The 20,646-nt window shown below is 36.9% G+C and overlaps 1 protein-coding gene across 2 annotated transcripts in view; it reads right to left on the bottom strand.

Moving 5' to 3' along the window:
* Positions 1-20,646, bottom strand: part of dek (DEK proto-oncogene) — a 39,335-nt gene that overhangs the window by 11,302 nt on the left and 7,387 nt on the right. For both annotated transcript variants that reach the window (XM_069908209.1, XM_069908220.1), the window contains 4 exons: positions 12,786-12,895; positions 12,114-12,208; positions 8,659-8,779; positions 6,366-6,539 (listed from right to left, as the gene is read on the bottom strand). In XM_069908209.1, coding sequence (XP_069764310.1) covers positions 6,366-6,539; positions 8,659-8,779; positions 12,114-12,208; positions 12,786-12,895 — 500 coding nt within the window. The remainder of the gene's footprint in view (positions 1-6,365; positions 6,540-8,658; positions 8,780-12,113; positions 12,209-12,785; positions 12,896-20,646) is intronic.

Raw genomic sequence — 20,646 nt, 5'->3', positions numbered from 1 at the left:
ACCTTAAAATCAGGTTACCCTACAAAGGGTCTAAATTCTTACCTTGACGACGAAATCACAACACCACCGCTATCTTCCCGCCAGCTCCGAAGCAATCTTGTGCATGCCCCATTAGTTATTTGCGAAGTCTCAGCGCTCCTCCGCGGGGGTCCATCCACCCAGTCCGGTCTGTACAGGCTTTAAATGGCCTGTTACAGGAGCCGACAGTGGTTTATTTTAAAATATCCAAATAAAATGTAAACCTTTAAACGATAATTTGTTCTTAAAATAGTGATTTGCTTTTAACAGCATCCACTGGTCAGAGCAGCAAGTGCCAATTTTTTTTGGGGGGGGGGTCGTCATACAAAGGGCTCAAAACCAACATTTTTGGTGGCAAATTTGGGTTGTCCTATGCAACAGCATATATGGTAAGATTTGTAATTATGTTTACTCTCATTCAGTATTCTTGATTTGTTTTAACTGCTTTCAGTCATATGGTCTAATAAAAAGGTCTGGAAAAATAAATGAATCAAAATTAGACCAGCATTTAGAAATGGACAGGCTTCACAAAAATAAACCTGCAGACAATTTTGTTTTTCCGGGACTTCAATTAAATGGAGCCTCATCAATATGTCATTACTCAGACTTTTCCAGGCACCCATTTTAAATTTTCATTTCTGTGGGTAACTGAGACCTTGAGATTAGATTACAGGTCACCTGTACTCTAGGAACAAGTCTTATAGACTTTCTCTTGGATGTCTAAATATTTGAAATTCCTTATGTAAGTGATGATGAACACTGTTCCCAGATTCAGCAAGGTTTGGATCTTCATGATGGTTAGCCAATAATTGACAAATAACTAGTTGAATATAATTTAGATGTGGACAATTGAACTGACAAAAAAAAACAAATAAATGCTTATTAAATGGCCTATCAGAATTACCATTACAGAGATAAAAGAATTTTATACAGATTATTTGAAAACAGCAAATAATGCACCTCCAAATCATATCCAAATTATGTTTGCTCTTTTCCCATTCACTTCTGAAAAAAAAAGCACCCAAGACAGTTATGACTTTATAGCCCAAAGTCCCTGTGAAATTCCAGCTACAATACATTAACCATCCCTTGAAAAAGTGCCAGTCTCTGAGCCCTGATAGAAAAAAAACTGCTTTGTTAGGTAACCCTTTAACTCCAGTTCCAATGTCTCCTCCAATAAGAAATGCTCTCAAATCCATCTTGTCAAAACCACTAGGAATCTAGATCTCTGGAATCTCTAGAGCTGGAAATACTTGTAATGTGTCTCTATGCTGATCTTCTGCTATACACATCCAATCCTGACCGTTCGATTCCACATATTTTGCTACTTCTCAGTCAATTTGATCAATTTTCAGGTTATAAATTAAGCCTGCAGAAGATTTGTTTTGAACTCTTCCTGTTCCTTCAATTTAACTATCTAGGCATTATTACTAAAACATTTAATAATTTCTTTAAGGAAAATTTCCTCACCTTACTGAATCACGTTAACAAGTCCGTATCTCGAGAGGAGTCACGCGATGGAGTAGTGGCCGGACGGTGAACTCCAGCCCTCTCCAGAAAAGTCGGGAAAAACAAGAGAAAACACAAAGGCACAGAAATAAAAGTCACAGAAAAGTGAGTATAAAGGTGGAAAGAAGATGGCGACAAAAAAAGAAAAGTCGAAAGCAACGGTAAGAAGAGAGGAAGAGAAGACAAAGGAGGAAAAAGGTGAAGGCCTTACCTGTCCGAAGAGGCCCGCTGCGGAGAGAGAAACCCGCTCCCTCAGGTCGGTAAATAATGGACTACAAAAATGGCTCGCAGAGCCGAGTAAAAGTGCGCAACCGCGCATGCGCTATGCGAATGAAAAAAAACACACCGACGGGAGGGGGGACCAGCTGGGGAGTCGATCTCCACAGCCGGCAACGACAGCTGCAGAACACCTGCAGCAAGAAGAGACCACAGAAGACAATAGAAACAAGAAAGAAGAGGAGGAAAGGGCACCAAAGAAACAACAGATGGCCAACCCAGAGGAAGAAGAAGAGGAAGAGTATGGTGAAATAGAAGAAGAAAAGATAGGCAAGGTAAAGGATATACTTGCTCTTATTAAAGGATACATGGAGTCATTTAAAGAATGGCAAACACAGGAATTTAAGGATTTAAGAAAAAGAATAAACAACACAGAGGAGAAAATAATTAAAATGGAGATGACCTTAACAGAAATGGGAAAAAAAATGGACAAGATGGAAGAGCGGGCAGTAGCAGCAGAAATGGAGGTAGAAGACTTAAAAAAGAAATTGGAGAAATCTAATAAAAAAACTAAAGAGACACAAGAACTACTAGCTCAAAAAATAGATACAATGGAAAACCATAACAGAAGAAATAACATAAAGATAGTGGGCCTTAAGGAAGATGAAGAAGGCAAGAATATGAGGGAGTTTATAAAAGAGTGGATCCCTAAGACCCTAGGATGTCCAGAACTACAGCATGAAATGGAAATAGAAAGGGCACATAGAGTATTGGCCTCTAAACCACAACCACAACAAAAACCAAGATCTATTGTAGTAAAATTCCTAAGATATACTACAAGAGAAAAGGTACTGGAGAAGACAATGGAAAAAGTAAGAGAGGGCAACAAACCACTGGAGTATAAAGGGCAAAAAATCTTCATTTATCCAGATATAAGTTTTGAACTCCTAAAGAAGAGAAAAGAGTTCAATACAGCAAAGGCGATTTTATGGAAGAAAGGGTATAAATTTATACTAAAGCATCCAGCGGTATTGAAAATATTTATTCCAGGACAACAAAACAGACTATTCTCGGATCCAGAAGAAGCACGAAAATTTGCAGAACAATTACAAAAATAGACTGAGGGAGGAAGACGGGTAATGAGAGTTAAAATGATCACGACTGATATGTATGTGGGTAAAGACAAAAATAGACTGAGGGATGAAGACGGGTAATGAGAGTAAAAATGATCACGATTGAGATGTATGCAGGTAAAGAGGTATAAGAGTGAATAGAGACAATGAGCATACATGAATGTATCTGTACTTAGAGGAAAATATAGATAGTATAGACAAGAATTAATAAGGGAAGGTAATGGAATAGAGAGAATAAGGAGGGAATTAAAAGAGGGACCTTTGTGACATATGAAAAGTGAAATCTTTTCTGGGGGAGGCGGGGTGGGGGGAAATAGCGGTCACTGCAAAATCAGTTGACGCTTGCGAGTGGATTCGCAAATCCAAATGGAGAGGGGAGATGTGGTTGTCCGACAAGGGATAAAGGACAACTCAGGAGGTGAAGGGGAGATTGGGGATAAATAAGATAGAAATAGGAGAATAAGGAAAATGTTAGATGTTGTAGGAATGTTGTCTTATAAAGAGTTGAAAATAAGAAAACAGAAATGGAAAAGGAGGAAAGGTAATGATGGAAAAACGGAAAGAGAAGATAAACAAAATATAAAAGGGCTACGCTGAACTATATGTCTTTAAATATTAATGGAATACATAACCAAATTAAAAGGAAGAAACTACCAAATTTAAATGAATAAATGTATTCCATTAGAAAAAATAACATATTGGTTAAGAAATAATATTGAAATATTCGAACAAGTATAGGAGCCTTACATTAAATACAATAGCGAAAACCTACCGGGGACAAACATTACCTAAGTTGATGGAAGGAGAAGGAAAGAAAAGAATGGACTCAGTAGAATTTCTGGTGTAATTTTGTTGAATGACAACATTGTCTGACTGGCTTAATGCAACCTAGATTGTATACCTAAAATGGATGAGAGGGGGGGGTGGGGGGGTGGTTTGGGAGGAAAGGGGGGGGGGAGAAAAAGTCACTGTATATGTGTGAAAAGAAATAGTGTATATCATGGCTAATGTGATTTATGGTGTGAAAAATAAAAAAATTAAAAAAAAAACAAGTCCGTATCTCAATGATCTCCTCTTTCAATGACTTTAAATGTACTTGTTAACATTATTCTGATGGCTAAATTCTGATATTTTACAAGCTATACTGGTTTTTGTTCCTAAATCTAAATTCTCTCACCTCTCTTGTTTGGAAAAAAAACAAGCACCACCGCCTCAAAAATATTTTCCTTCAAAATACTAAAATGGGGGTTTGGCATTACCTGATTTTAGATTCTATTACTGGGTAGCGAAGTGCTTCAAGATGGATTGACCTTGAGAACAAGTCTACTAAAAGATATTCTTTCTTTTCGGTACTTGGAGCACCCTTGCCTTTTTTGGCTTCCAAGTTAACTGATAACTTGGTAGTCAGACACACTGAGAATTTGGTTTCAATTTAGAAAACATTTTGGTTACCAAAGGTTTTTGTTGATTAGCCCTATTCTATGTAGCTTTTTTTTAAAAAAGCCATTGGTCCAAGATATCAGCTATACTCAATGGCTAAGTTTGAGTATCCAATCTTTTCTAGATCTATATATTGACTAAAATTTTGCTTTTTTTGAACAATCATCTATTACATTTAAAATACCTAATAGCACTTTTTTCGTTATTTACAGATTAGGAGCTTCTTAAATTCTTTTAACATTGAAGCTTCCTCAGGACTTAGATCATAACCTTATTTGGAAGTACAGTACAACTCCAATTATTCAAAATGGCCAGGACTGAGCTTATGTCAGATAAAGCTTTGTCAGAGAACTGGACATTTAAAAAAAAAATCACTGTATTAATGTTTAAACAACAACAAACAACAAGGCTTTTTAAGTATTAAAATGTTTTATTCTCACCAAACAAATGCTGGCTGCCACTGATCCCTGGGGAGGCTTCCCGAGCTTGTGGAAACTCACTGGTGAGTCAGTGGGCTCCTGTCTCCCTTGAAACCTGAGCCCTGACTGAAAATCCTCCCCAGATCTACCGCACATCCACACCTGGAGTCCAGTATGTAGTAGTAGGCTGAGGGGAGGGTTCGGAGTCGGCGTCAGGGACCTCTGCTGGGCAGAGGAGGGAATGCCACTGAGCCCCACTTCTGCCTGGGAAGCTACTCCCCTTGATGATGCCAGGACAAAGGATTCTTCCAACTGCTTGTAGCTGGGAGACAGTGGTACACAGTTTGAGAGGGAGAGTTGGAGAAATTTCAATGGGGGAAGGTAAAGAATAAATTGAATAGGAGCTAGCTGAAACTAGGACAATCATTCTAATTTCATATCGGATGAATTTTTTTTTCAACCTGTGAGGTCAGTCACAAAAATTTTGGATAAATGAGAATTTCTGATGTTCTGGATATCCTCATTTATCTGAATTTTTTTTTTAAATTTCAGACGAATGAGGATTTTGGAGAATCCAATTTTAGATAATCAGAGTTGTACAGCATTTAATTTTAAACCTAATCATACAGGATTGCTTTCTGCCTTTATGAATTACTTTCAAGATCTAGGGATAATTCCATGTGTGGTATTAAGAAAATATGGGAACAAGACTTTCAACAACTACATGGGATTTTATTTAGAAACTCATTCACTCATCTCTTTGTGCTAGGCATTCATTAATTCAATTTAACGTAGTCCATCGGGCACACTTTTCCGAGGTTCAGTTAGCTAAATTTTATCCTAATATCTCTTCTAAATGTAATAAATGCATAACTGAGTAAGGCACTTTGTATCATGGTTTAGTTGACCTTCTTCCTTTAATATGTGGCAAAGGGTATTTTGTACTTTATTGTTAGTTTCAATAGCCTGACTCCTAGCCCTTTCATTGTTATTTTTGGAGTGAGTGGGGCCCATTGATTTAATATTGACTTTTTACAATCCCATGTAGTCGCTTTTGCTTCCCTCATTGCTAGAAGGGCCATTTTGCTGAGCTGGAAAGATGCTGTTAATGGTTGTCGGATGTGATGGCATATCTGTCTTTAGAATAAAATTAGGTGTTCGACTACTGAAATGGATCTTAACTTTCTTTCTCTTTGAGGTCCTGTTCTCGAGTACTTTCAAAACTTGTAGATTTTTTTCATGATTCCATAGTTATTATTAGTAGTGTATTCCTTAACTTGGCCAGCAGCCCTTGTAGGGCAAGGCTTTATTCTTAGTTTCGGAATATATGTTTTTTTTAAATTTCCCCCCATTTAATAAAATGGGTTCATTTGTACCTTGTTCATTGTTATTTGACACTTGTAACCCAACATTAATTTACTTTATTTTTACCACATATACCTATGTATTTTGCATATGTTAAAATCAATAGATTGAAAAAATCCACTAGGAATCTTAAGTGTTTCATCATCCCTCAACCTTGCAATTACAGACCAGTGAAGATCTCAAAAACATTTAATTTTTTCCTGTAATTTAAAAAAATCTACAATACATTCAACTTAATTCAATACATTTAAGACAAATTACAAACCTCTGCAGCTTCTTCCCCATCACTGTCATGTGAAGATTTTTCCTGTTCTTTCTTTTCCTCTTCACTGCTCGATTCATCTGTAAGAATCTCTTCTAAAGCCTTGGATTTCTTCTTGGACCCTGAACTTTCTTTCTTTCCACCCTTTTGACGCTTTTTCTTGGGTTTAGGCAGTGACTGCAAATATAATCAAATGCAAAATAATTGTTAAAGGATTTCTTAATGTGTCATAGCAAGGACCTGCAAAGTAATTTGACTATCAAGTCAAGTAATTTTTCAGCCTATATGCAAGGTTCTTTTGCAGCATTTTGCTGATTTCCTGTTAATGTTAATTTTCAGGTGCAAAATGAGTATAATACATTTTATTAGAATAAAATTGATTATTTTAACATTAGACAGCCTAATTGTTCACTGAATATTTTGTACCTGATTGCACAAAAGTTAGCAGAACCTTGAAGTATAACTAGTTATTTTCACATCTTTTTCTGTATTTGTTTACTTGAGTATTAAATTTAGAGTTATCCTGCAAAGATTTAATCATCAAGTCTTTGCTGACCATTTTCTGAACTATATTAATTAAAAACACTATTACTCCGTCCATAGCCTTCTACGCCTCAATGATTCAAGTGTTTGTTGGGATCCTTCTTAAATGCTGTACCTACCCTTAACATCTGTATAGGCAGTTCAACTGAGATTCTTACCCTTCAAAACCTTACTTTGAATATCATATTCTCCTCTACTATGAGGAGTTCCTTCAAGCTACCCTATTTAATTCTATATAGTTCTGTCAAGTTTTCCTTCAACTTCATACCACCCAGTCTCTCAATGTGGCAGACACAAATGGACGCAGGACTCCAGCTGTGGTCTAATATGTTACAAGGTTGTATCACAACTTTTCTGCTCTTATATACATTAACTAATGAAGCTAAATATCACATGCTATCTTCATCAACTTATTTAACTGTGCTGCCGCCATAAGGGATCCATGTTCCTTAATATTTTTAGGGTCCAGTCATTCATTGGATATGTCCTACCTTTAGTGATCCTTCTCAAGTGCATCACTTCAGACTTATCATGATTAAATTCCATTTGCTATCATGTTGCCCATCTTACTGACTGATCTATATTATTCTGTAACATTGAACTATCCTCCTTTCATCGATGTTTATTTGCTCATCTGCAAACTTACCAACTTTCCTCCTACATTTGTATCTAAATCATTAGTGTATATTTCAAACTGCAAAGGCCTAGCCAACTCATTGATCACAGATTTCCAAACACCAAAACAACCCACCACGTCACCTTCTGCTTTCTAGGACTAAGTCAATTTCAAGATCCAATATGGCAACTTGCTTTGTCAAAGGCTTTTCTAAAGTCTATATAAACTTGAGCACAGAGAATAATCCAATAGGTCGAACTGGAAGCTGTTCAGAACCAAGGTCAATTTCCATTTGTTTGCAACAGGGAGGGCCATCTGACCATGAGGCAGGAAGTAGGTGAAAAATCACGCTCACTTCTCCCCCATCAATGTCAGACCCACTCACAGGTAGACACCTTCCAATTGAACCTTCTTCTCACCCAGTCACAGGGCCTATCTGGGCCAGCCCCCTAGCCCACTGCAGTACAGAACCCAGTACATGAGCTATCTTGCTCTCTTTGGAACTCTACTCCAACTTGTGAATGGCAGGTGATGCTGGAAGACTAATTGTAAGGTGTGTGCTGGTGAAACGTGGGTGGTTACTGGTGACATGCACCCAAGAGAGACCATTGTGTCTTCCCTCTCATAACTTGTAGATAGATATATAACCTTGTTAATTGGTGTGCTGTGCCTCCTTGTTGGGGAGGAGGAGCAGGAAGTTTGCTTAAACCTTAGAAATAACATGGGTATAGCTTAGTTAACTTGTATCAGAGTCTGACTAGCTTGGGAACGTCCTGTTGCATATTTGTTGTGTGTAACTGAAGTTCGCTGTTTAGTCCTAACCCTTGTCCAGGATTGTCACTCTGAACTTGTCCTACCACAACTCTTCAAACCCAATGCCCAACTAATATAGTTATCTCTTGAAAAAAATATTCAAATTGCCTGCTAACAAAGTCATGCTGATCATCTTTGATTATTCCCTACCTTTCTCATTGTATATTAATCCTATTCCTTTCCCAATGATTCCCTACAACAGATCTCGATTGTAATTACATGACTCATGTCAGCTGCCCTTCTTGAACAATTTAGCAACTGCTGTTAACTGAAAGCCAGTTCTGCCTTATTTCAAATTAGCAATCAAAATTTCAAAACACCTACCTTCCCCGATGCCTTGGGTCTCATCAAGAAGTTTAGAATCTTGGATGCAATTTCATCTTTAGTACCCTTTCTTTCCAGATCCAGGACAGTACAAATTCCCTTCAATGCTGAAATTGGATTCCTAAAATTATAGGGGACCAACAGAAAACATCAACAGTGCAAACATCAAGTACATAAAAGATTTAATAAAACAATGGAAGGGTCTTTAAGTACTTTAATGTAGTAGTAATGGTCAACAAGAATATTCACGAAAAGGTTTTAATCAGTGACTTACTTTACGCATTATCTGGATGTAGAGGGCCAGACAAGCTGACCTGCCACATTCCACAAGTATCATATATGAAAACAGATCCAAAGAACAACCTTCTCAGATGAAGACATTTAATGTTTTTAAAAACAAATTCTGACAAGGCTTTGGAAATAAATTCTGGAGCTTTACAAGAAATAGAGCAAAAAAAAAAAAACTGCAGTTTGTCAAATGCTATTTTTAAAAAAAGAAAAAAATCCAATATAATCTTCTTGGGATTTTGTTGGTCCTTTCCAAACCACTATAGCTTAGGTTCAAATCTGGAAAGTCATTCCAAAGTTCAGTCTTAGCAATCCTTTGTCCAAACACAGACTCTTAAGCTGATGCCCAGAAGTAATCACGAAGGAGGTGGGAGAGACTGAGTGACCAGAATGCTGAAAACGCAATTCCTTGTAGAGTTTCTTGCTGAAAATTTTTGAATTAACAGTTGTCACAACTCCCTTTTCCTTGTGTAGAGGAAACAAAACACAACTTCCATGATACTTCCACAACCCAGGTACGGGTCAGTCGAAGTGACCTTTCCTTTGGTCGCTGTGTGTTCAATAATTCCCTTAGAGTGAATCAGCCGAATAGTCCATTTCACACAGAGTCACTCCACCTCAGTCTTCCAGGAGATGGCTGGTGGTCAATAATAAAATGCTGTTTCCTTCAGTATTCAACTCACATGACTCTCATCACCCTGGTTTTTCTCTTCCTCTAGAGCAGGGGTGTTAAACTCAAATTCACAGAGGGCCAAAATTAAAAACTTGGGCCAAACTAAATATTTATTGAAAATTTTCAACAACATCTGCATGTTTTCTCTTCTTTCAACATATGTAATGTTAAACTTTTTCTTATTAAAATAAATGTTTAATAATAGATTTGGTTAAACTTTCCAGAAGAAGCATTAACAAATGAGAAATAAAATATTCAATAAATAATATTTCTCTATTGCCTTTAAGTTCCTTTTAAATGTTTTTTTTTCACAAGCCAACAAGTCAAAAAAATAACAACTTGTTTCAATGAAAATCCAATCTTTCAACCATGAACAGTCCAAAGTTAACGGAAGAAAATATTAATCCAAGCTTAGCTTGCTACACTGTGATTTACTCTGATGCACCTGGGTCTAAACCAGATACTTGGCATCTCTTCTTAGATGCAAGTTCATCAAACTCTGGGGTCAGAGTTTGCCTCCCACCTGTCTTGAAAGGTCCTGTTTTCTGTCTTTCGTTTGGCCATTTTTTGTAAGGGGTTTATTACATGTGAGTTAGGCGACAGGTCACTGGTGCTAATGAAAGTAAAGAGAGGAGGTGGGGGCGATTAGCGGGCTGACGGGCCGGTGCCAACACATTTGCAAAGCATTCTGGGATTTGTCGTATTAGCTGTGCATGTGCTATACTGGTGCTGCGGCCAGTGAGCCAGCTCTAATACATATTTGATATGATCTTGCGGGCCAAATATAATTATATCACGGGCCAAATTTGGCCCGCGGGCCTGATTTTGACATGTGTGCTCTAGAGTATCAGCTTTATGTATAGTCCGCACTAGATGCCACTCAGTCTCTCCACAGCTATGGATGGTTGCAGCCAGGTATTAGCCCTTAAAGTGATACTCACACTAAATGAAACAGGAACTTGTAAAAGTACCGAGTTAGCATATTTTCTGGATTATTGGATGTAACTCCCATTTATATCCAAGCACACATTTCATTTTTCTTGCATGTTACCAAGTAGTACAATAAACTTTTCAATGAATCCGACAAATTGACATGGAAGCACACCAGACCCCAGCTTAGGCTATAAAATGAATCACATCCTTGATCCCTGGATCCAAACCTCAACCCTGATTCTAGCCACACAATTGCACTCTGAACCTTCGGTTCACATTCCAGACAAATGAATGAGAGAGAAGCCAGGCCATCAGGATTTCCATCAAGTTTTTAATCTATTAAATATCTCATACATAAATATATTAGCCACAGCTTAGGCTGTTGATGCACACCACCCTTTACAGGTAATATTTTACTATTCACTTAAGCCTCTAAATGGTGTTTGAATCGAAGTAGAGTTAAATGGAATGTGGAGAGAATAAGTGATTAATGTAGAATTGGTAAAAATATGTAGCTAATGGTTTGCTTGATCTTGCTAGACTGTAGGAGTTTCCATACCATATCTCCATGACAATGAAAACAATGGCATCATCCTTCAGGTGAGAATTACCTCAATGATTTTCCCCCCTTTTCTGCTTTGTCTCTTATTTTTAAACAATGAATGATGGTTTTAAATTCTTCCTCAGGAGGAAACTTTCTCTCCATATCTATTCAGTAAAGACCCCCCAACTTAAATATACTTTCATCAGCCAACACTCCCTTCTCAGCTATTAGTCTAAAAGTCCTTTTTTGCCAGCATCTAACATAGTAATATCCTTCCTTAAAGAGACCAATACTGTACATAATAGGCTTGATGTGGTCTCAACAATTATGCCCTGCAAAAGTGAAGAGGTTCCTTACTTTTGTGAAAGTATCATAGTAATTTTGCCCAATTTCAACTTATTTTAAAAAGGTGTTGCTTGTGGCACATTTTCCAATGACATATCAAGTGAACTGGTCTGCAGTCTTCTGCTTTCTCCTTTTCGAATAATGATTAAATTTTTCAAATGTAGAGAATTCTGGAATAAAACCAATGCATCTACTATCTCAGCAGCTACATCTATAAGACGAGAGGATGAAGCCCATTAGGACTCAGACCTCTTGAACAATTTATTAGCTATTTATTAAAATAGCTAATGGTTTTAGATCCAAAATCTTTTTTTTTCCTATAAATATGCTCACTTAGGTTCACAGCATCAGTACATGTTTTAATTATTGTCATGCCTTCTCACCCAGAGAATTACATTTTGGAATTTCTCTTCATAGGATGCAGAGGAAAAATGGAAAGTTGGGTAATATGGCGGTTAGCACAACGCTGTTACAGTGCCAGCAACCCTTGTTTGAATCTGGTGATGTCTATAAGGATTTTTTTTAAACTTTCTCCCCGTATCAGTGTGGGTTTCACCCAGGTCCTCTGGTTTCCTCTCATCCTTTAAAGTGTACAGGGGCTGTACGTTAATTGGGTGGCACGGGATGACCTATTACCGTGCTATATGTCTAAATTTAAATTTGTTCACTCACTTTTTCAGTACCTCTTTTTTTTTCTTGTGCTGGTCACTGCCACTTTCAAATGAGAATCCAGTAAAGAGGCGAATGTTTTTTTTCAATGTGGGAATCTGAAAAGCAAAGATAAAAAATAATTTAATATCATTTAAAATAACTTACAGAACACAGTAACTGGATTAGAGCATTAAAAATTACAAATCAGAAGGTATCACATCTCTTTATTGCAAATGAAATATTTATGTATTTGCATTTAGCAAAAGAATAGCTGAGTCACACAATAGAACATTCAGACTTTTATCCTTGGTCTCCATTTCATTAGCACCTCCCTTAGCTCCATTGGAATTAGGAAAGGATTGACCATAATCCATGTTAGCAGTGGTTTTACACAAGGAGCAGATGACATTCATTGAACATGATTAATTAAGATTATGCTTAACGTAACAGCATCTCATGAATTGTACTTCTGGAAACGAATGCTTCCTTTCAGTCATCAGATAATTCTGCCCACATGGAAAAGCCCTTATTTTGGTCTTTTGCAAAGGCAGTTTCAAGGAAGAAAAACAATTCTGAGCATGGGATTCCAAGACTCTGGGTCTCTTAAAAATTAAATGTTATAACTTGTTTAATTTTAAGGAGTCCTAGAGTCAAAGCATGGAAACTTACAAGATCAATCTCAAGATATCTTACCGAACCTGGCCTATTGTACAAGACTTTGTGTAGAGTTTTAAGATCTTCAGCCTTAGTTTTGCCCATGAAATACTGTATCCTCTCAATTTCTCCCAATCTTGTGCCTTTACCTAATAAACAAATGATAAATTATTAATATTTTGCACCATTATTTACACATAACTACTTCAAGTTTCCAAGGGGGGAGGTAACAGAAAGGAAGTTATAGACCTGTTAGCCCAACAGTGATTGGGAAGTTGAGTTATTTGTCAATGGAGAACCTGAATGTGCACAAAAAGATAGGCCAAAATCAGCATGGTTTCCTGAAAGGAAAATCTTACCTGACAAGCATACTGCAATTTTTTTTTAGGAAGCCACAAGCAGGTTAGACAAAGGACATGCAGTGAATATTGAATATTTAGACTTTCAAAAGGTCTCTGACAAGGTGCTGTACACAAGGCTGTTTACAAAATGAGAGCCCATGGAATTACATGAAAGAGCATTGACTGATCAACAGGATACAAGAAAGTGGTGATAAAGGGATCCTATTCTGCTTGGCTACCAGTTACCAGTGACATGCTGCGGGGTATGTTGGGACCATTTTTTTAAATGTTGTATGTTAATAATTTGTTATGTGGAATAAACTGCATAATTCAAAGTTAGGTGGAAGGTCAGGGGGTGAGTAGGAAATGGAGAGGCAGCAGAGATTTCAAAAGATTAGAACAGTGGTTCTCAACCATTTTTCCCCCACTCACATACCACTTTAAGCAATCCCTTACTGATCACAGAGCAGCTATAGCATAGGATGCCATAAGTGCTCTGTGGTTAGCAAAGTATTATATATTTGAGATGTTTCGCAAGTGGGAGAGAAGGTTGAGAACTATTGGAACAGGAGAATGGGCAAAGAAGTGTCCAATAAAATACAATGTTGGAAAGTTAAAGTTATGGTCATGCACTTTGGTATAATGAAAATGGCAGACTACCATTTGGATGTGGAGAAGTTCAAAATTTGGAGGTGCAAAGGGACTTGGGAGTCCTCATGCAGGATACCATCAAGGTCAACTTCCAGGTTGAGTCAGTGTTGAAGAACACACATGCAATGTTGGCATTCATATCTAGGGGAAGAGGAATCAAGAGCAGCGATGTGAAGTTGAGGCATCAAGGAAAAGGTGAGCCCTAACAAAGTACAGAGTAAAATTTTGGGCTCCTTATTTAAGAAAGGATGTGCTGGCATTGGAGAGGGTTTAGAGAAGATTGACAAGAATGATTCCTGGAATAAAGGTATTAGAACACAATGAACTTATGATAGCTCTTGTTAGAGTTTTAGAAGAATGAGAAGGGATGTCATGGAAGCATTTTGAATGTTGAAAGGTCTGGACAAAGATGTGGGAGAGTAATTTCCCATGGCAGGGGAGTCAACTTCAGGATTAAGGGCACCCACTGAAAACAGATGTGTTCGAATTTATTTAGCCAGGGAGTGTTGAACCTCTGGAATTTGTGCCAGGGTGGCTGTGGAGGCTAGGTCATTGGGTGTTTTTAAGGCAGAGGCATCTGAAGTCAGGGTATCGAAGGTCATGGAAAAAAGGCAGGGAAGCATGGTTTTTTTTTTAAAAAATATATATTTTTTTTTATTTTTCACCCTATGAACCAAATCAACCAAAATATGTACAAACGTTTCTCATTAAATTTACAGTGGTCTTTTCTCCCCTTTTTTCCCACCCTTTCCCTCCCTCCCTCTACCCAACCCCCTCCAAAACCCATAAATATTCAACATTTACAATACAATAAAACCATAAAACAATATCTTCACACTAAGGAAAATAAACAAAAAAAATGTGTCATCTATTTATTACACAGTGAATCTAGTCGTTTTGTCTTCTTATTATTTTCATTCTCATTTTAGGGGATGGAGGTCGTAGGCAAGCTCTCTCTGATATGTTCCATGTATGGTTCCCAAATTTGTTCAAACATTGTGACTTTATTTTTAAATTATATGTTATTTTTTTCCAATGGAATACATTTATTCATTTCCATGTACCATTGCTATATGGTACATCATGCTCTCTTCCATTTTCCATGTTGACATTATACATTTTTTTGCTATCGCTAAGACTATCATAATGAATCTTTTTTGCACTTTATCCAATTTGAGGTCTAATTCTCTACTTATGTTACTTAAAAGAAATATCTCTGGTTTTTTTGGAATGTTATTTTTTGTAATTTTATTTAGTATCTGATTAAATTCTTCCCGAAATGTATTTCCCACGATCATTCCAAAGTTGCATGTAATGTTGTTCCCATTTCCTTCTTAGAGCAAAAACATCTATCCGATAATGTTGAATCCCATTTTTTTAATTTTTGAGGAGTAATTATATCCCCTGTGTAACCAATTATACTGTATCATGCATAACCTTGTGTTTATTGTATTCTTCATAGTTCCAGAACATAACTTTTCCCATACTTCATTTTTTATCTTTTATGTTTAGATCCTTTTCCCACTTCTGCATAGGTTTATAGATTATTTCATTTTCCTTATCTTGCAGCTTAATGTACATTTTGGTTATAAATCTTTTAATTATCATTGTGTCTGTAATCACATATTCAAAACTGCTTCCTTCAGGTAATCTCAAGCTGTTTCCCAATTTATCCTTTAAATAAGCTTTCAATTGATGATATGCAAACATTCTACCACGAGTTATTCCATATTTGTACTTCAACTGTTCAAATGTTAATAAATTATTTCCCAAAAAACAATTTTCTATTCTTTTGATTCCTTTTCTCTCCCATTCTCTAAAGGAAAGATTATCTATTATAAAAGGGATTTGCAGATTTTGCATCAATAGTAATTTTGGTATTTGATAATTCATTTTTTTTCCTTTCTAAGTGGATCTTCTTCAATGTATTAAGTAAATGATGGAGTACTGGTGAGTTTTTATATTGCACCAGTTTTTCATCCCACTTATAAAGTATATGTTCCGGTACCTTTTCCTCCATTTTATCTCGTTCTATCTTAGTCCAGTCTGGTTTTTCCCTTGTCTGGTAAAAATCTAATAAATACCTTAATTGTGTGGCTCTATAATTTCTAAAATTTGGTAACTGCAAACCACCTTGATTATACCTCTCTGCTAATTTATCTAACGCTACCCTTGGAATCCTCCCTTTCCACAAGAATTTTCTTATTATTCTCTTTAGTTCCTTAAAGAATTTTTCTGTTAAAGGAATTGGTAACATGTGAAATTAAGTATTGTATCCTTGGGAACACGTTCATTTTAATAGTTTACCCTCCCTATCAATGTTAGTGGTAATTCTTTCCAATGTACTGTAATTTCTTCATTAATGGCTGATAATTTAATTTGTACAGGTGGCTTAAATTATTATCTAATCTAATACCGAGGTATCGGATTGCTTGTGTTTGCCATTTAAATGGTGATTCTTTTTAAAATTCTGTATAATCCGCATTACTTATTGGCACCACTTCACTTTTATTTGCGTTGATCTTGTACCCTGATATTTCTCCATACTCCTTCAATTTCTTATGTAGTTCTTTTATTGATATTTCTGGTTCTGTTAAGTATATTATGATTTCATCTGCAAATAAGCTAATTTTATAATCCTTCTCCTTTATTTTTATCCCTTTTATTTTATTTTCTATTCTCATCAGTTCTGCCAAAGGTTCTATTGCTAAGGTGAACAATGAGGGGGATAGTGGACATCCCTGTCGAGTTGACCTAATTAATTTAAAGTGACTCGATACATATCCATTTACTGTTACCTACACCAACGGTCCATTATACAATGCTTTAATCCAATTTATACATTTTTCTGGTAGATTGAACTTCTGTAATACTTTAAATAAGTATTTCCTTGAACTACGTGGATTAGATTAATGTTTGCAGACATTGTCCGCATTGTTCGTCTTTTCTTAATAAATCCAGTTTGATCTTGTTTTACTATTTTAGGTACACAATCGGCCAATCGGTTTGCTAATAATTTCGCTATTATCTTATAGTCTAAGTTAGGCAGAGATATTGGTTTATATGATGCTGGTATTGATGGATCCTTCCCCATCCTTGATAATACTGTGATTATTGTTGTCTTACATGAATCTGGCAAGTTTTGTATTTCTTCTATCTGGTTCATTACTTCCAGGAGAGGAGGAATTAATAACTCTTTAAATGTTTTAAAGAATTCTATTGGGAATCCATCCTCTCCTGGTGTTTTATGGTTTGGCAGCTTTTTTAATATATCCTGTATTTCCTCTATTTCAAATTGTTTTATTAGTTTGTTTTGTTCCTCCTTGCAATTTTGGCAGTTCAATTTTAGCTAAAAATTCCTCTATTTTATCATCTTACCCCTCATTCTCAGTTTGATACAATTATTCATAAAATTCCTTAAAATATTCATTGATCTCTGTTGAATTATATGTAATTTGTTTGTCCTTTTTCCTTGATGCCAGTATCGTTGTTTTAGCTTGTTCTGTTTTAAGTTGCCAGGCTAATATTTTATGATACTTTTGCTATATTTTCATTATGTTCTTCTCCACCTTGTACGTTTGTAATGTTCCGTATTTAATATTTTTGTCCGCCAATTCTCTCCTTTTCATTATATCATCCCTTTTTACTAATTCCTTTTCTGTACTTTCTATCTCCCTTTCCAACTGCTCTATTTCCCGATTGTAATCCTTTTTCATCTTCGTCACATAACTTATTATCTGCCCTCTAATGAAGGCTTTCATTGCGTCTCATAATATAAATGTCTTACACTGATCCTGTGTTTATTTCAAAATATGTTTTAATTTGGTGTTCAATAAACTCCCGAAATTCCTGTCTTTTAAGTAGCATGGAGTTTAACCTCCAAATGATCTGATAGTAGTCTAGCTTTGTATTCAGTTTTCCCAACTCTCCCTTGAATATGGGCTGACAACAAATCAATCCTTGAGTAAGTTTTGTGCCTACTCGAATAATATGAAAATTCCTTCTCTCTTGGGTGCTGCCTCCTCCATATGTCCACAAGTTTCATTTCCTGCATTGATTTAACCATAAATTTGGCTACTTTACTCCTTCCTGTCTTTTATCCAGTTTTATCCAAAATTGGGTCCAAATTAAGGTTAAAATCCCCTCCTATCAACATCTTTCCTTGTGTGTCTGCAATCTTCAGAAAAATATCTTGCATAAACCTTTGATCCTCCTCATTAGGAGCACATATATATTGAGCAAATTCCAAAATTCTGAGTATATCTTACACTTTATCATTGCATACCTCCCTGCCAGATCTATTATTTCCTCCTCTATTTTGATTGGTACATTTTTGTTAACTAGTATGGCTACACCTCTAGCTTTTGAATTATAGGATGCTGCCGTTACTTGTCCTACCCAGTCTCTCTTTAGTTTGTTATGATCCGCTTCAGTTAGATGCGTTTACTGCACAAATGCTATATCTATTTTTTCCTTCTTCAATAAATTTTGTAGCTCTATTTTTTCCTTCTTCAATAAATTTAGTAGCCTCTTCCTTTTAATTTGGTTATGTATTCCATTAATGTAAATAGTCATATAGTTCAACATGGCCATCTTATATCTTGCATACACCTCTTTGCCACTTCTATCCCCCTTTTCCCCTCTTAGTTTTCTCTTATTACACTTAATGTACGACAACTCATTTAAAACAAAGTAATCCTGCAGTTCCCACATCCACTAATACCTTAACCCCAAAAGTTCCCCCACCCCTCTCTGAGTTGTCCCATATCCCTTGCCGGGCAACCACAACTCCCCTTTTCAATTGGATTGCGATCTTGTTCACAGCGTCAACTGATTTTGCAGCGACGGTTATTCCCCCTCGACCCAGCCCTCTCCAGAAAATATTTTTAAAAAAATATAAACACATAACAAAGCTCTCATTCCCCCCCCCCCTTACTCCCTTCCTTCCCTTCTCTTTTCCCTCTTTAGTTCTTTACATATACATTGTTTTTACATCTTTATATAAACTTTATTGCCGTTCTTCATTCTTGTTTCATCTCTTCTCCTGTCCTGCAAGCGTTCTGCAAATTCTTGCGCTTTCTCTGGATCTGAGAACAGTCTGTTTTGCTCCCCGGGTATAAATATTTTAAGTACGGCTGGATGTCTTAATATGAATTTGTAACCTTTTTTCCTATAAAATCGATTTCACTGTATTAAACTCCTTCCTCCTCTTTAAGAGTTCCAAACTTATGTCTGGGTAAAAAAATATTTTTTGACCCTTGTATTCCAACGGTTTATTATCTTCTCTAACTTTATTCCTTGCCCGTTCCAGTATATTTTCTCTTGTCGTGTATCTCAAAAATTTTACTAAGATGGATCTTGGTTTTTGATGTGCCTGTGGTTTTGGAGCTAATGCTCTGTGTGCCCTTTCTATTTCCATTTCTGTCGTTCCCAGGACCTTCAGGATCCATCCTTTTATAAATTCCTTCATGTTTGTGCCTTCTTCACCCTCCTTCAGGTCCACTATTTTTATGTTGTTTTGTCTATTATAATTTTCCAACATATCAATTTTTCTCTCAAGTCATTCACTTCCATTTCTACAGCCGTTTCCCCCTCTTCCACATTCTCTCCTCTTTTCCCTATTTCTGTCATTACCAGTTCTAACCTTTGCATTTTATCTTCTGTTCTTTTCATTTTCCTTTTAATTGCATTAAACTCTAATGACAACCATTCTTTTAATGATCTAATTTGTTCTTCAAAAAAGACTTAATCTATATTCTGTTCATCAGTTTTACCTTCTATTTCTGTGAAGATCTTGGTCTTCCTCTTCTTCTGTGTCTGTATCTGTGTTTGTGTCTTCTTCTCTTCTTTGTGTCTGTCTCTTCTGTTTTTCCTAATGAGCTGCTTGTATCTCTTTGTCAAGCCTCTTGTTGCTGGTCCTCCCCTCCTGGGCTGCTCGTCTGTTGTGCTGCCTGACGTTGATCTTCTTGTCGGTCATCCCTCCGTCTATTACCTTTGTCTGTTTCATCGCTCCCTTTTCTGCTGGCTTCCTCGACCCTCATCTGTTCGCTCTGTGACAGCCCGCTCCTCTGCTGAGCCCCCCTCCCGCCGGTGTCCTCCTTCTCCTTTGATTGTGCACTGTGCACTTTTGTTTGGCTTCGAGAGCCATTTTTTTAGTGCACCGGCTGGTGGGTGGCGACTCCGCAGGGCAGGCACTGACCTCGGGGGTGGGGGCAGGCGCTCTCCGCCACCACAGCGTCCTGTTCGATCGTGCAGGTAAGGCCTTCTATCTTCTCCGGCGACTTTTCTACTTTTTTTCCAGTTGCTTTACTTTCTCCTTCTTAGGAGCCATCTGCTTTCTCTTCTCTGTATCTTTATTTTCTATTTCTTATATTTTATTTTTGTTATGCTTTGCTTTTTCCCCATTTTCCTGGAGAGAGCTGGTTTTCCGGACTGGCCACTCCTCCATCACGTGACTCCTCGCGGAGAGCAGGGTTGAGCAGGAGAATGGATCTGCTCATTATGGAATGGCGGAGTGGACTCAATGGGCTAAAAAGCCTACTTCTGCTCCTTTATCTTATGGTCCTGTGATAGCCGATTAAGATGCTTGTTTTTCATTTCTCATTTGGTTAATGTGAAGAAAATCTGGGTTTCATACACGTTATATTTCCAAAGCTTACTAAATTAGATAAGCTGATTAGTTAATAGGAGGTTTATTAAAATAACATTAAATTGCACCACAGTACCAAGATGGCAGGCCCATTTTGCACACATGCATCTTTCCAGCCAAATAAGCAAATCAAACATCTTTGCTACATACAAAAAATGAAACATCAGGAAATAAAGGGGCTAGGGGGCAATGACTGGGATTAATTTTTATTAAATCCAGTGACCCCTGCTGAAATGCTCATGCGAACACTGGATGAATT

The sequence above is a fragment of the Narcine bancroftii genome, chromosome 1 (genome assembly GCF_036971445.1).
Source record: "Narcine bancroftii isolate sNarBan1 chromosome 1, sNarBan1.hap1, whole genome shotgun sequence".
NCBI classification, from domain to species: Eukaryota; Metazoa; Chordata; class Chondrichthyes; order Torpediniformes; family Narcinidae; genus Narcine; species Narcine bancroftii.
This window is presented reverse-complemented; position numbering and strand designations above follow the sequence as displayed.